The 14,250-nt window shown below is 36.5% G+C and overlaps 1 protein-coding gene across 1 annotated transcript; it reads left to right on the plus strand.

The window, feature by feature from the left end:
* Positions 1–2,134: 2,134 nt before the first annotated feature.
* LOC110013286 (uncharacterized mitochondrial protein AtMg00810-like) lies at positions 2,135–3,283 on the plus strand. The gene has a single exon (XM_020699441.1). It carries the CDS (start codon positions 2,135–2,137, stop codon positions 3,281–3,283), a length of 1,149 nt encoding a protein of 382 aa, XP_020555100.1.
* Positions 3,284–14,250: the final 10,967 nt, after the last annotated feature.

Below are 14,250 nucleotides of genomic sequence, written 5' to 3' on the forward strand. Positions count from 1 at the left end.
TTGATATGGACTGTTGGATAATGGATAGTGGAGCTACAAATCACATATGTACTAACCTTCGTTTGTTTCAATCTTTTGCACCTCCATCTCAACCCAAACACATTCATCTACCTGATGGTAGCTATAAAACTGCTACTTGTGTTGGTACAGTTCAATTAAACGAGCATATCACCTTAACTGATGTTCTGTACCTGCCTTCCTTCTCTGTGAATCTCTTATCTGTTAGCCAACTTTGCCATAATACTTCCTTCATTTTCAAATTCACTGACTCTGCTTGTTTCTTGCAGGACCAAACTAGTAAAACCATTATCATTCAACGACACATCTTCAGAAATCTTTACATAGTTAGACAGTTGCCTCACATAAGCTCTTCTTCTACCTCTATGTTTTGTAATACTGCTGATACACACTGTAACACCCAAACCTAGCATCACAGGTTGGGACATATTCCTCTATTAGTAATGAAGCACATTCCTTTCCTTTGTGATGCTGTTGAGAAATCTATTATGCCTTGTGAGACGTGTCATAGAGCTAAACAAGTCCGTGTCACTTTCCCTTCAAGCTTATCTCAATTTGTGGCCCCTTTCGACTTGGTTCATTTAGATGTTTGGGGGCCATACTCCACTTATACCATTTCAAATTGTAGTTATATACTTACTGTTTTAGATGATCGCTCTCGTTCTCTTTGGACATATCTCCTAAAACATAAATCACAAGTACCCTCTGTTATCCGTTCCTTTGTTTGCATGATCAAAATACAATACTCAAAAGATATTAAGGTGCTTAGGTCCGATAATGGCTCAGAATTCTTGAATAAAGAATGTCAAACACTGTGTAATGACATGGGCATCTTACATCAAACCTCCTGTACTTACACTCCCCAACAAAATGGGAGAATTGAGCGTAAGCACAGGCAACTTTTAGCTGTAGCGAGAGCCTTGCTTTTCCAAGCCTCAATGCCCTTAAAATTCTGGGCTGATTCCATTCTCACTGCTACGTACTTGATAAATAGGACACCTTCAAAGCTTCTTCAGTGGAAAACTCCCTTTGAAAAACTCACTGGAAAACCTCCTACTTATCATCACATTCGCACTTTTGGGAGTTTGTGCTTTGCAACAAATGTTGATCCCCAAAAATCCAAATTTCATTCGAGAGCCAGTAAATGTGTACTTTTAGGCTACCCTGCAACTCAGAAGGGTTACAAACGCTTTGATATAGACAACAATCGAGTCATAGTGTCAAGAGACATTCATTTTTATGAACATATCTTTCCTTACTCCGACTCTGTTTCTCAGCAGCAACTTGCATCTTGTCACTTCCTATTGTGTCTCCTTATACAGACAGTCCTTCATCTACCCAACAGGATACTTATACATTGCATTCATCACCTAAATCAACTCCCTCCGTTCCTGAACATGTTCTTACTCCTACAAAACCTCTTAGGCGTTCAACTAGAGTCTCTCACCCCCCTACTTGGTTGAACGATTTCGTTTGTTCTGCTCATCATCCTCAGGTCCTGCATACTCATGACTCCACATATGTGTCTTTTGTAGCTTCTCTATTTGTGTTGCAGGAGCCCACTTCCTTTTCAGAGGCCGTGCGGTATAAGGAGTGGAGAGACGCCATGCATGTAGAACTACAGGCCTTAGAATCAAACAACACTTGGAGACTTTCTGTTTTGCCGCCTGGTAAACATGCTATAGGCTGCAAATGGGTCTTTAAGACCAAGCTTAGAGCAGATGGGACTATGGAGAGGTATAAGGCGCGTTTGGTGGCAAAGGAGTTCAATCAAATCGAGGGGATTGACTACACAGACAGCTTCTCACCTGTTGCGAAGTTTGTGACAGTACGCATTTTTCTCGCCATTGCTGCTGCTCATGCTTGGCCCATCCAGCAGCTTGACATCAACAATGCGTTTCTTCACGCGTATCTTGAGGAGGACATCTATATGCTGCCCCCTGAAGGCTATGAGGTACCATCTAATATGGTATGTAAGTTGCAGCGTTCGTTATACGGCTTAAAGCAGGCTTCACAGCAATTGAATGCTGAGTTCACTTTGAAGCTTACCACTTATGGCTTCACTTAATCCGTTCATGACCACTGTTTGTTTGTGAAGCAATCTTCTTCCGGACTGATGGCGTTGCTTGTATACGTGGATGACATTTTAATCACAGGACCATCTCTTGATGACATTGCTCAAGTGAAGCAATACCTCCATCAGTTGTTCACTATTAAGGACTTGGGAGATGCGAGATATTTTCTTGGCCTCGAAATAGCACGAGGATCTTCAGGTCTATACATTGCCCAGACTAAGTACATTTTAGACATTGTGAAGGACACTGGTTTGCTTAAGGCAAAGCATGCATCGAGCCCTTTTCCTGCTGGTTTGAAGTTGGCTGCAGGCTCTGGTTCTCCCTTCTCTCGCCTTGATTCATATAGGAGACTTGTTGGCAGATTGCTTTATTTGGGTTTCTCACGACCGGACATTTCATATCCTGTACAACAGCTCAGTCAGTACCTCAATCATCCCCCTGATTCTCACTGGAAAGCAGCTTTACATGTGGTGCGATATTTGAAAGGAAGTCCATCGAAAGGTCTTTATTTTCCCAATTCAAATACTTTTAATCTTCGTGCGTTTTGTGATGCAGATTTGGCCTCGTGTTTGGATTCTAGACGCTCTCTCACGGGTTATTGCATCTTCTTGGGTGATGCATTGGTGTCTTGGAAGACCAAGAAACAATCAACTGTTTCTCGGTCGACTGCAGAATTTGAGTATAGAAGCTTGGCATCAACTGTTTGTGAGCTTCGCTGGGTCTCTTACATATTATCTTATTTCAATATTCCTGTTACGCTTTCGATTGACTTTTTTTGTGATAATAAAGCTGTCTTGCACATCTTGGCAAATTCGGTATTCCATGAGCGGACGAAACACATTGAGTTAGATTGTCATCTTGTCAGAGATGCTTATAAAGACGGGTTTATTTCCCCTTCTTTCATTCCTGGTTTTCAGCAACTGATCGATGTTTTTACTAAGTCTATACCACTGAAACCATTTTTATCCATCACTTCCAAGTTGGGTTTGGCTCGTTTGGTCCCAGTCCCACTTGTGGGGAGGCTATTGGAGTTTATCATCCTCAGCATTCTGAGTTACAGCAGCAGCAGAGTGTGCATTTGGAGAAACAGGGGCAGCAGCTTGATATTGAGGAAGAAGACATCGGGTTTCTGGACAAAGGCTGAAGAAAGTCGCATTACTTCAATGCGTTTCTTTTGTACTGTTGTTTAAATTGCTTATGCGGATGCTGCATCATTTATTCGCATTTTCATTTGGCAAGTGGTTACACGTGCCATTAGTTTGTTATTTTGTTATTGGTGGTTGGTTGACATGTCCAGTGTATATATATTATGTAAGCATCGTCTTCTTCCTTGTATCCAACAGACTTGTTGAGATATTTTCACATAAATGGAGAACAGTTTTTTCTCCCAATTGCTTGCTCTTGTCTTTCTTGCTTTGAGTATGAATTTCTACAAGTTCCAAGGCGTTGGTTTTGTCGGAGTTTTGTTCCTTGGTAATGGTTGTTTGTTCGGCTTTGTATTTCAGGATGAAAGGATTGGGTATAGCATTATTTTCTGCTTTCAATCAAGGATCGAATTTGAAGGATTGGGTGGAAATTTCCAATGGGGGTGGTTTTGTTGGCCAAGAGGAGATTTTGTGACCAATGTAACACACACATGAAAAAAGTCTCCTAAACGTTCATACTTATGTCCAAGACAATATTTCTATTTTATCTGCCTTTGAAGATAATATGGTCCTTCAATTGGTCTACCGCGTCAATTTCGATTATGATTCAGAGTGATTTCCTCCATTTGTGGCTTTAAGACCCAAGATCAATCTCAATAAGTTTTGCTGATGCTTTGTTAACAAGCATCACAGGTAGACTTGTTGCTTGGATCAAAATATGGAATGTGGAGAGATCAACTTCATCGAGGGCTTCGTGGGGATACCATGGTTTGGAGACGATGAGGTTACCGAGGAAAGACCATGGGCGTTCCCCCTAGATACACTTGCGATCATTTTCATCTTTAAGAAGAAATACCACAGTATTCTGCTCAATCACATTGGTAAGGGGTTTTGGAGGGATATTCCATGATTTAGTGAGGGTGGTCTTGACAAGATTATTGTTTAAAAGTTTGTCACTCAGGATTTTTGGGATAATAGGGAAGTTGGTTCCCATGGATGGGAGGTCATTTTGGTTTTCTTCTTCCTCCGTAAACTCAAGGTGGTTGGTTTTATGAAAGAAGCTTTTAACTGGATCAGTGCGCTCCATAAATTCAGGGTTGGGATGTGAAGATGGAGGTTGTGTGAATGAGGAGTGAATGCATTTAGCAGGATTGGTGAGTTTATGTTGCAGAAGGGTGGTTAGATTACAAGGGAGAAAGAGGGGCAAAGAAAAGCAGTGGTGATCCATGACACGCTTCAAGTGAGACAGTTGAGGGCTGGCTCACAACAAGTGGAGAGAAGGATGAAACCTTCCACGGCTACAAGGGATTCCATATATAAGGGAACGGAGTTCAAGGAGAGAGGACACCAAAAAATGATATTACAACTTTTCTTCAAAGAGCTATCTACCTCCCTCTACTCAAATTTATCATTTTTTCTATTTTATATAAAAAACATACATACATAATATGATATATATTTGACCGCGCCAGAACCCGCCCCCAGCCCCCACCCGTCGTTGCAATCCTTCCCCTCCCCGCTTGCCTGTTATCGCTGCAAACCCTCCACACCGCCAGCCACGCAGCAACCCTCCCCCCAATTCGCTACCACCACCCCACTCCCCAGCTCGCCGCCTCAACCCTTTTCCCACAGCACGCACGCAACCCTCCCCCAAGCCCATTGTCACCCACCGGTGCCACCTGTGGTCTCCTCCTCTCCTCTTTCTCTGTCTCTCTCTCTCTATAATATACTGTATATATATAAATAAATATATAAAATTTTAATGATATATATTATGATCTTTAGAATATATGTTATAAACAATGTTATAGAGATATGAACCATTCATTTAAATGAAATTAGATATAACAGTTCTAAAGCAAAAATAAAATTTCATTTTATAATTAAAAAATTAGGAAAAAGAATGGCATTTGAATGCACCAAACGCATCAGGGGAGTTTTTTGCTTTTTTCTTTTAAGCGATGAGGAGATTTTTTGTATGTCCATTTTCCATAGGAACTCTTTTGCATTTTTTGAATGGAAACAATGCAAGCAATCGCTTTTTAATATTAAAAATGAATAAATTATACTCCTATGAAAAAAAATAGCAGTTTACCTCCTTGTGTTTTTAAAAACATAGCAATTTACTCTCTTGTATTTTTTCCAAATGAAGCTATTTACCTCCTTAGACAGAGATATAAATTGCTTTATTGAAGTAAATAGCTTCATTTCGAAAAATACAAGGGTTAAATTATTTTTATGTTTTTATAAAGAAATAATTTATTTATTTACAATACAAGAAAAGATAAATTGTATTAAACGTTTTTTTTAATAACATAGGAAAATCTTCTTGTGATTTTAATAATAAAACTTACATGAAATCCATAGAATAGGTTGAGGAAAGTGGAGAAATTTTGCAGCTTAAATCATTTGAGTCAAAATTTGAAATGTTGCAGCAAGGGTTTTAATTTTGGATATTAAATTCTGTTTTTCAAATTATTTTGGAGTTTAAATTTTAGATTTACAGGTTTAAAATGAAATGGAAATCAAACATTTAAGATTAATTGTGATGTTTAATGTCAAATTTCAAACCTAAAAAATTGTGGTTTATTACCAAACTGCTATTTGAAAATTTTTTGGCCGTTTTATGGTTGTTTCATTTGGATTATGGTTGTTTTTATTTCTGTTTTAGTAGTGGATTTCGCCATGCCTATATATAGGCTATCTATTTCCCATTCGCGAAACACAACTTCAAGCTTCTTTGTCAAGTTCTCTTCTGAAACACGTTCTCTCTTGGTGCCTCTCCTAATATTTTAAAATTTTGAACTTAGTTTCGGTAATGAGCTTTTGAGTGTTTGTTCTATGTATTCTTTAATATAGTGGTAAAATCGAAAGAACTGCAACCGTCTTATCATGAAAGAAATTACGTTGTACCTGGTGCACTACTCATACGGGACGTATATTTTCTTCAAAAAAAGTAGTAATTCTGCTATTCGGTTAAAATTAACGATTATAATTGGATTGATAATTTTTACGATACAATTCTCATTATAAGTTTTTAATTTAATTTTTTTTGTCGTTAATACCGTTCTAACTATTTTATGTTATTTGTTCCAACGTGGCTTTAATTGCTTTTGATTTTTAAATCTGATTTTTATATTTCAAAATATTTATTTCATTCCACAAAACTGAATTTTTTTCCAACAATTTTGAAGAAAATACACAGATTTTGAAAAATTAGATTTTTGTTTGTTGGAACGATTTTGGAAAATGCTGTTTTGAAACTCGGTATTTGGAACACTGCTTTCAATTTCCTAAGATACTAAAGATGGCAAGCCTATTTCTGTTGCAATTTCGATCACACCCAAGGTCGACTTGATCGATTTGCCACACAAGTTTTTGGGCCAGTTTTTCAAATGCTGGTAATGATGAATGAAAATTTGGTTAAAGATGAAAGGACTATTATCAGTGATTCAGGTGACCAGACCTAAACCTACAGATATCGATCCCAGGACTACTGAGATAGTAAAGTGGATAGAGAGGGATCAAATAGGCAGTGGAGCGATTTTGTCAGCCTTGTCAAATACGCTCTTCGATGTCTATTGTTCCTATTCTTACATGCTAAATCTTTATGGGATGAGTTGGACAAAAAATATAATATTGAAGAGCAAGGGCTCGAAAAGTATTCTGTTTGCAAGTTCATGCAATATCAAATGGTTGAGGATCGGTTTGTAGCTGAATAGACTTATGAGATTATCAATCTTGAGCATGCTCTGGCTGATGCTGAGATGAAGCTTCCTGAGAAATTTTTGGTCATGTCCATAGTTGACAAATTTCCCAAATCTTGGAAAAGTTTTGGCATGACACTCAAACATCAGAAAGGGAGATTATCTCTGGTTGATCTTATAATTGCTATCAGCATTGAGGAAGAGTATAGAAATCAGACCTACAAGATGCCAGTTGAACATCAACCCAGGGCAAATCTAATAGGTGGGAAACAGAAAGTGAACAAGATTAACTAGAACTCAAAAGCCATTAACAAAGGTAAGGCCTCCAAAAATAAGAAAGCAAAAGCCAACAAACCATGCTGGAACTGTCAGCAGGTTGGACACTAAGCCAAACTTTGTCCTAATAAGAAGGCCAAGACTGGGTAGATAACTGTTAACATGGTTGTGGGAGGTTTTAACGGTGCTCGTACCTTAGGAGCAATTGGGGGTATGTATCTGTGCAACCCGAACTCCAAACTATTTACAAATCATGTGATTAGTTGATTGGCACTGGGGCGAATGTACACATTTGTGCTGATAAATCTCTCTTTTGACGTATCAGGCTATCAGTGGAAGGACAATAGACATGGGGAACTCCAGTACAGCTAAAGTACTTGAGATAGGAAGCGTGGACTTGAGGTTTTCCTTTAGGATGCATTCTGTTGTTAAAAAGAATTCATCATGTACCCACTGTCAAAAGAAACATTATTCGTGGTTCTATAATAGTTGGGGGGGTTCATGAATTAGTTTTTAAATTTAATAAAGTTGTAATTCAATAATTTTGTATTTTTGTGGGTAAAGGTTATTTAGACGATGTCTTGTTCAAAGTTCGAGTTGAAAATAATAAAAAAGATGTTTCTGATTCTATTATACTGAATATGGAATTTTCTACTTTGTGGCATAGTATGTAGGCCATTTAAATTTTAATTCAATCGAACGAATGATGAATTTAAATTTAATTCTTAGTCAAAATATTGAACAAAATCACAAATGCCAAGTTTGTGTAGAAGCTAAACAAATTAGAAAACACTATCAATCAGTTGAAAGGGATTTAGAAATACTTGATTTAGTTCACACAGATATTTGTGAGTTTAATGGAGTTTTGATCAGGGACCACAAATGATATTTTATCACCTTTACATATAATTGCAGTAGATATTGTTTTGTGTTTCTCATGAAAAATAAGGATGAAGTCTTAGATAAATTTAGTTTATTTTAAAATGAAGCAGAAATCCAAACTGGTAAGAAAATTAGACGACTAAGGTCTAATATAGGAGAACAGTATGAGTCGAGTAAGTTCTATGAAATTTTCAAACTTTTGACATTATTCATGAAGGGACTCCTCTATATTCCCCTTCATCTAATGGAGTGGCTGAACGAAAGAATAGAACATTCAAAGACATGATTACTTGTCTCCATTACCCTCCGGGTTACCAAAGTATGTGTAAGGAGAGGCTTCGAATATGGCTTGCCATATTCTAAATAGAATCCCTCTGAAACACAATACGTGTACTCCTTTTGATTTGTGAAAAGGTAGGAAACCAAACCTCAAATACTTTCGAGTGTGGAGGTGCCTAGTAAAAGTGCTGGTCCCAAAACACAAACGAAAGAAATTGGGGCCTAAGACTGTTTATATTGTGTTCTTGGGCTATGTGGAGACAAGTTATGTCCTAAGATTTCGGGTTATTAAATCAGAAATTTCAGGCATTGAAGTCAATACAATAGTCTAATTTTGTGATGCCATCTTCCTAGAAGATGTATTTCCTATGAAAATATGAATACCTTTAAATATTTCGCTTGATGATTCACTTACCTCCACATCTATTCCTGAATATGTGTTAAAGATGACAAATGTAGGGGTTAGTCCTAGTAGTACTAATCAAACTCATGAGGAGTTAGATGAAACTAGACGGAGTAAGAGATTTAGGGTTGTTAAGGATTTTGGAAACGACTTTGTCACTTACAATATTGGGGATGATCCAATTATTTTCAAAGATTCTATGGCTTCTTCCAAAGCCAAGCAATGGAAAGAAGCTGTCAAAAGTGAGATGGACACCATTGTTTCCAATGGAACATGGGTGCTAGTCTATCTCCCTCCCGGGTGTACTAGTATTCGGTGTAAGTGGATCTTTAAGAGAAACTGAAACCTAATGGAACCATATATAAATTTAGAACCAGATTGGTAGCTAAAGGTTTTAAACAAAAGGAGGGAATAGACTATTTCGATACCTATTCTCTGGTAGCTTGGTTGACTACAACCCAGGTGCTCATAGCACTTGCTTCAGTGTATAATGTCCAGATTCATCAGATAGATGTGAAAACAACCTTCTGGTATGGTGAACTCGAGGAAGTGAACATGGATCAACCTGAGGGGTTTGCAGCTCATGGCAACGAGCATAAAGTTTGTAAACTTGTTAAGTCTTTATATGGACTTACCGTGACATGAAAAGTTTGATAAAGCTATTCTTGGGTTTGGCTTCACAATAAATGAGAATGATAAGTGTATATACTATAAGGTTAAAGGAGACAAAATAATAATTCTATGCTTGTATGTAGATTATATTCTGTTAATAGGATCTTGTCTAGATATAATTACCAAAACCAAGTCATTCTTGAAAAATAAGTTTGAAATGAAGGATATGGGTGAGGCCAATGTGATTCTTGGCGTCAAGTTGACTCGATCAACTGATGGAATAGCCATTTCTCAGCCTCATTATATGGAGAAGATAACTGAAAATTTTGGTTATCAAAATAGTAGAATTGCTAAGACACCATATGATTCTTCTTTAGCTTTATTAAAAAATGAAAGTAGTGTTCCGGTTGCACGGTTAAGGTATTTTCAAATTATTGGAAGTATCTGCAAATGGCACTAGACCAGATATATCCTTCTGTGTCTGCAAGCTGGCTAGATACACTAGTTGTCCTGACCAAACCCATTTTTAGGTGCTTTGGATAGGGTACTAAGGTACGTGAAGGGCACGGTGTCACTAGCTATACATTATGGCAGACTCCCTGCTGTTTTTCAGAGATATAGTAATGTTAACTAGATAGCCAAAAACTCTGGGAGTAATGGGTGTTCAGGATATATTTTTACTTTAGGTGGGGGCACAGTCTCCTGGAAGTCTACAAAGCAGACTTTGATAACCCGGTCTACGTTTGAGCCGAGTTATGTGCATTGGATACGACTAATACCAAGCCAAAATGGCTATTTGGGTTTTTATCACAACTTCCCATTATAAGTCAACATCTTCCACCTATTGTTGTATATTGTGATAGACAAACCACAATAGCAAAGGTGATGAGTCGTAAATACAATCAAAAGACCAAACTACACATCCAAGTTATACTGAACTTTATAAAGGCATTAGTGTTAGACAGAGTAATTGGCATTGACTTTGGTGGGAATAAAGGACAATGTGGCTAATACTTTGATGAAAGGATTCACAAGTACATTAGTCTAGAATGGGGATGGGACTGAAAACTCATCAGTGATGTATCCACGACAACAACCCAACCTCCTAAGTGGAGATCCCACAAAGGTTCAATATGGTATCAGCAATTCGTAAGGATGTGTCAGAACACCAAAATAGACTAATACTTTGTATTTGGAGTTTGTCTCTTGAAATTTTGGAAGGTGCAGCAAGTGAAAATATAGTAAGAGTTTAACTCTGAACGTGGTCAAGTCTTTTAGACGAGATGCTAACAGTTATCCATGGAGAAATCTAATTAAGTGACTGTCGTTATTTGGCCGCAACTAAGGAGTTAGGTTATTTCTAAAAGCATTGATGAATAGGATCAGGACACATGACCTAAGTGTCAACCCTATAGATCAATACAAAGGCGGTGACTTGTTGTTACTAGCAGACGCTGTCACACTCATAAGCTCAATTCAAGGCACAATTCCATTTGACCTGATGATAGCTGACCTTAGATATTCAAACCGTAAGGTACCATTACTGAAAGCAAGTCAAAGAAATTTGAGTTTAAATTTATAGATTTGTGGGGGATTGTTGTAATTTTAATAATAAATCCATATATTAGGTTGAGGAAAGAGGAGAATTTTTGCAGCTTAAATCATTCGAGTTAAAATTTGAAATATTGTAGTGAGGGTTCTAATTTTGGACATTAAATTCTATTTTCAAAATTATTTTGGAGTTTAAATTTTAGATTTTCAGGTTTAAAGCCTGAAATGGAAATCAAACATTTCAGATTAATTGGGATGTTTAATGTCAAATTTCAAACCTGAAATTATGATTTATTACCAAGCTGCTGTTTCAAATTTTTTTGGCCGTTTTATGGCTTTTTCATTCGGATTATGGTTGTTTTTATTGCTGCAATTAGTAGTGAATTTGACCATGCCTACATATATACTATCCATTTCTCATTTGCAAAACACAACTTCAAGCATCTTTCTGAAGTTCTCTCTTGAAACACTTCTCTCTCCACCTCTCTCCCAATATTTCAAAATTTTGAATTTAGTTTCGATAACAAGCTTTTGAGTGTTTGTTTGAGGTGTTTTTCGGTATAGTCCGAAAGAACTGCAACCGTCTTATTTAGAGGGAAATTACGTTGTACCTGGTGAACTATTGATATAGGATGTATATTTTCTTCAAGCCAAGCAATAATTCCGCGGTTCGATTAAAATTAATGATTACAATTGAATTGAGAATTATTACAATTCTCGTAGTAAATTTTTTATTAATTTTTCTTGTCGTTAATAGCGTTCTAACTATTTAATGTTATTTGTTCCAACATGATTTTAATTGTTTTTAATTTTTAAATTCAATTGTTATATTTCGAAATGTTTATTTCATTACACGAAATTAAAATTTTTCCAACAAAAGATACATTTCACCCTTTTTTAAATCCATAACTTCAGAATACAAAACAAAAAACATATATAGATCAAGGAGGAAAAAACTCTAGGGCGAATCGAATCTAACTAGATTTAAATGAAACACTCAATTCTCGTTTAATAATTTTCAAATTATACTTTTATTCTATAATTAATTCAGACCACTCAAATTTGATTTGAACAGCAAGTTTTGTTCAAGAAAGTAAAGACGACTTTATCTAATGTAATTGGTTATTAGAACATTTTCATATCCAACTTTTAGTGGTGGTGCAATCATTGTTTCGCTTTTTTTTGGCCAAGTGGCAATTTCCTAATGTTTTGCTCCTTTACGTATAGAAGATCCAAAACGAAGGAAGGCGATGTGATGTAGGTTAGGAAATTTTTAAGTAATTTTTCAGGCAACAAATGTCTACGATTTTTTGAAAAGCTTAATCCGAGCCAATACAGCAATCATTAAAATCGCATTTTATGATCTAATTGAATTGGAATGGGTTTTGCGATTTTTAATATAGAGTTAATCACATGTCCAATCATATTGTGTCCTATACTTTGTTGGTACTGATAAGAATGTGACTAATTGAGGTGTGATTAAACTATTAATTATCTGTTTGATAATTGGGTAGTTTTATGTTTACTTTGAATATGACTCAATTGATTTGATTTTGAATTGTAAACTTACCATGACATTTTGTGTGATGATAATGGGGTGAATAATAATTTATCCCCATATGATATTGAAAATGAGTACATTACCTCCCTATGAAAAAAATATAGCAATTTTACCCCCCTATACTTTTTAAAATGAAGTAATTTACCTCCTTATACGGGGAGATAAATTGCTTCATTTTAAAAAATCATGGGGAGGTAAATTATTGGATTTTAAAAAATATAGGGAAGCAAATCGTTATTTATTTTTTCATAAGTAGGTAACTTGCTCATTTACGATATTACAAGGGAATTGCTTGCATCTTTTTCGATAATAATGGGGTATATTCCCGTAAACACCCTTGTCAAAAGGGTTTGTTGCCTCTATCAAAATGCTATTTAGGTTGCTTGCACAACTTTCCAAACTCTCTTTTCTGCATTGTTCTTTCCCTTGTAAGGAAAATCGTATTCATATTCCACACACCAAACCCGCTTGAAACCCTTCCCTCCCTATTTGAAAATTGGCTTCATTTGAGCTTAATAACCCCATCATCCGGGTTTGACTTGTAATTGCGGTGGAAGTGTCTTTGAAATTGTAGTTCACAAGGTGAGAGTTGTGTTTGAAAAAATCACAACCACAGAGTTCAAAATCCAACCTTCAAGAATGACAATAGAGAGGGCTTGAATTTCTCTTCAAGAATACAAGCAAAATAAAGCAATATACCTGGGAAATAATTTACAGCAGCATCGCGGTATCATCTGAGATATTGTAGAACAAAAAAAATAGAATTAAAGAGCAATTCAAATAGTGTAACAGAGATCAAAGTGTTAGAGTGGCAATGGTTTTAGGAAAAAAGAATGAGAGAAGAATGAGCGAAGAAATAAGAGAGTCGGGTCACTTTGTTGGAAGAAAATTGAACAACGTAGAAACTCTGTTTGAACATGAAGGAGTTCAAACTTGATTCTATTGATATATATTTTAAAAAATGGGTCTGACATTGTAAGAGATTTGCAGGGGATTGTTGACGAGAATTTACAGCTCTATGATGTCCTGTGCTGATATTGCTACACACTAGGGTGGCGTGGACTTATTACACTTGTCGGGTATCCTGTGCTGTATATTGTGAAATTGTGTACAACGGAATCATTAAGTATTAATTCGAGAATTTGCATAAATGAGAGAAGTAGGAATGAAGAATATTTGCAACAGAGCTTCTAGTTTTCAGAATTGGTTTTTAACGTTCTGATGAAGAAGAAGGCTACACCTTCTTTTATAAACAGTGAAACTCAACTACCCCAACTAACTCGCATTTCTTACTAAAAGAAGTGCTAAAGCAAGATATGAAATAGCCAAGAAATAGCATGACTATGGGAGATATAATACAACTTAAAGAAGCGTGCTATTAAACTAAAACACGAGACTGAAAACGTGACTGGAGTTTCTTCCTTTCCTTCTCTTCTGTTCTGTTCATCAGCAGCTGCATTTGGTAAGCTGAAGCAGCTGAACTTCAAGAAATTTAACACTCCCTCCTCAAGCTGAACTTGTCAAGACATTCAGAAGGTTCAACTTGGACACCAAATACATGAACTTTGGTCTTGTCAAAACCTTAGTAAAAAGATCTGTAGGTTGTTCCTTTGATGCAATGTGTTTTGGTGCAATAAAACATTCTTTGTACCTATCCCGTACTAGATGACAATCAATTTCGATGTGTTTGGTTCTTTCATGGATGACCGGATTAGTTGTGATATATAAAGCTGCCTGGTTA

This window comes from Sesamum indicum, unplaced genomic scaffold, assembly GCF_000512975.1.
Source record: "Sesamum indicum cultivar Zhongzhi No. 13 unplaced genomic scaffold, S_indicum_v1.0 scaffold00057, whole genome shotgun sequence".
NCBI lineage: Eukaryota > Viridiplantae > Streptophyta > Magnoliopsida > Lamiales > Pedaliaceae > Sesamum > Sesamum indicum.

Bases quoted from the DNA above. Each gene is read 5' to 3' on its own strand.
- LOC110013286 (XM_020699441.1), top strand. From the start codon at position 2,135: ATGGCGTTGCTTGTATACGTGGATGACATTTTAATCACAGGACCATCT.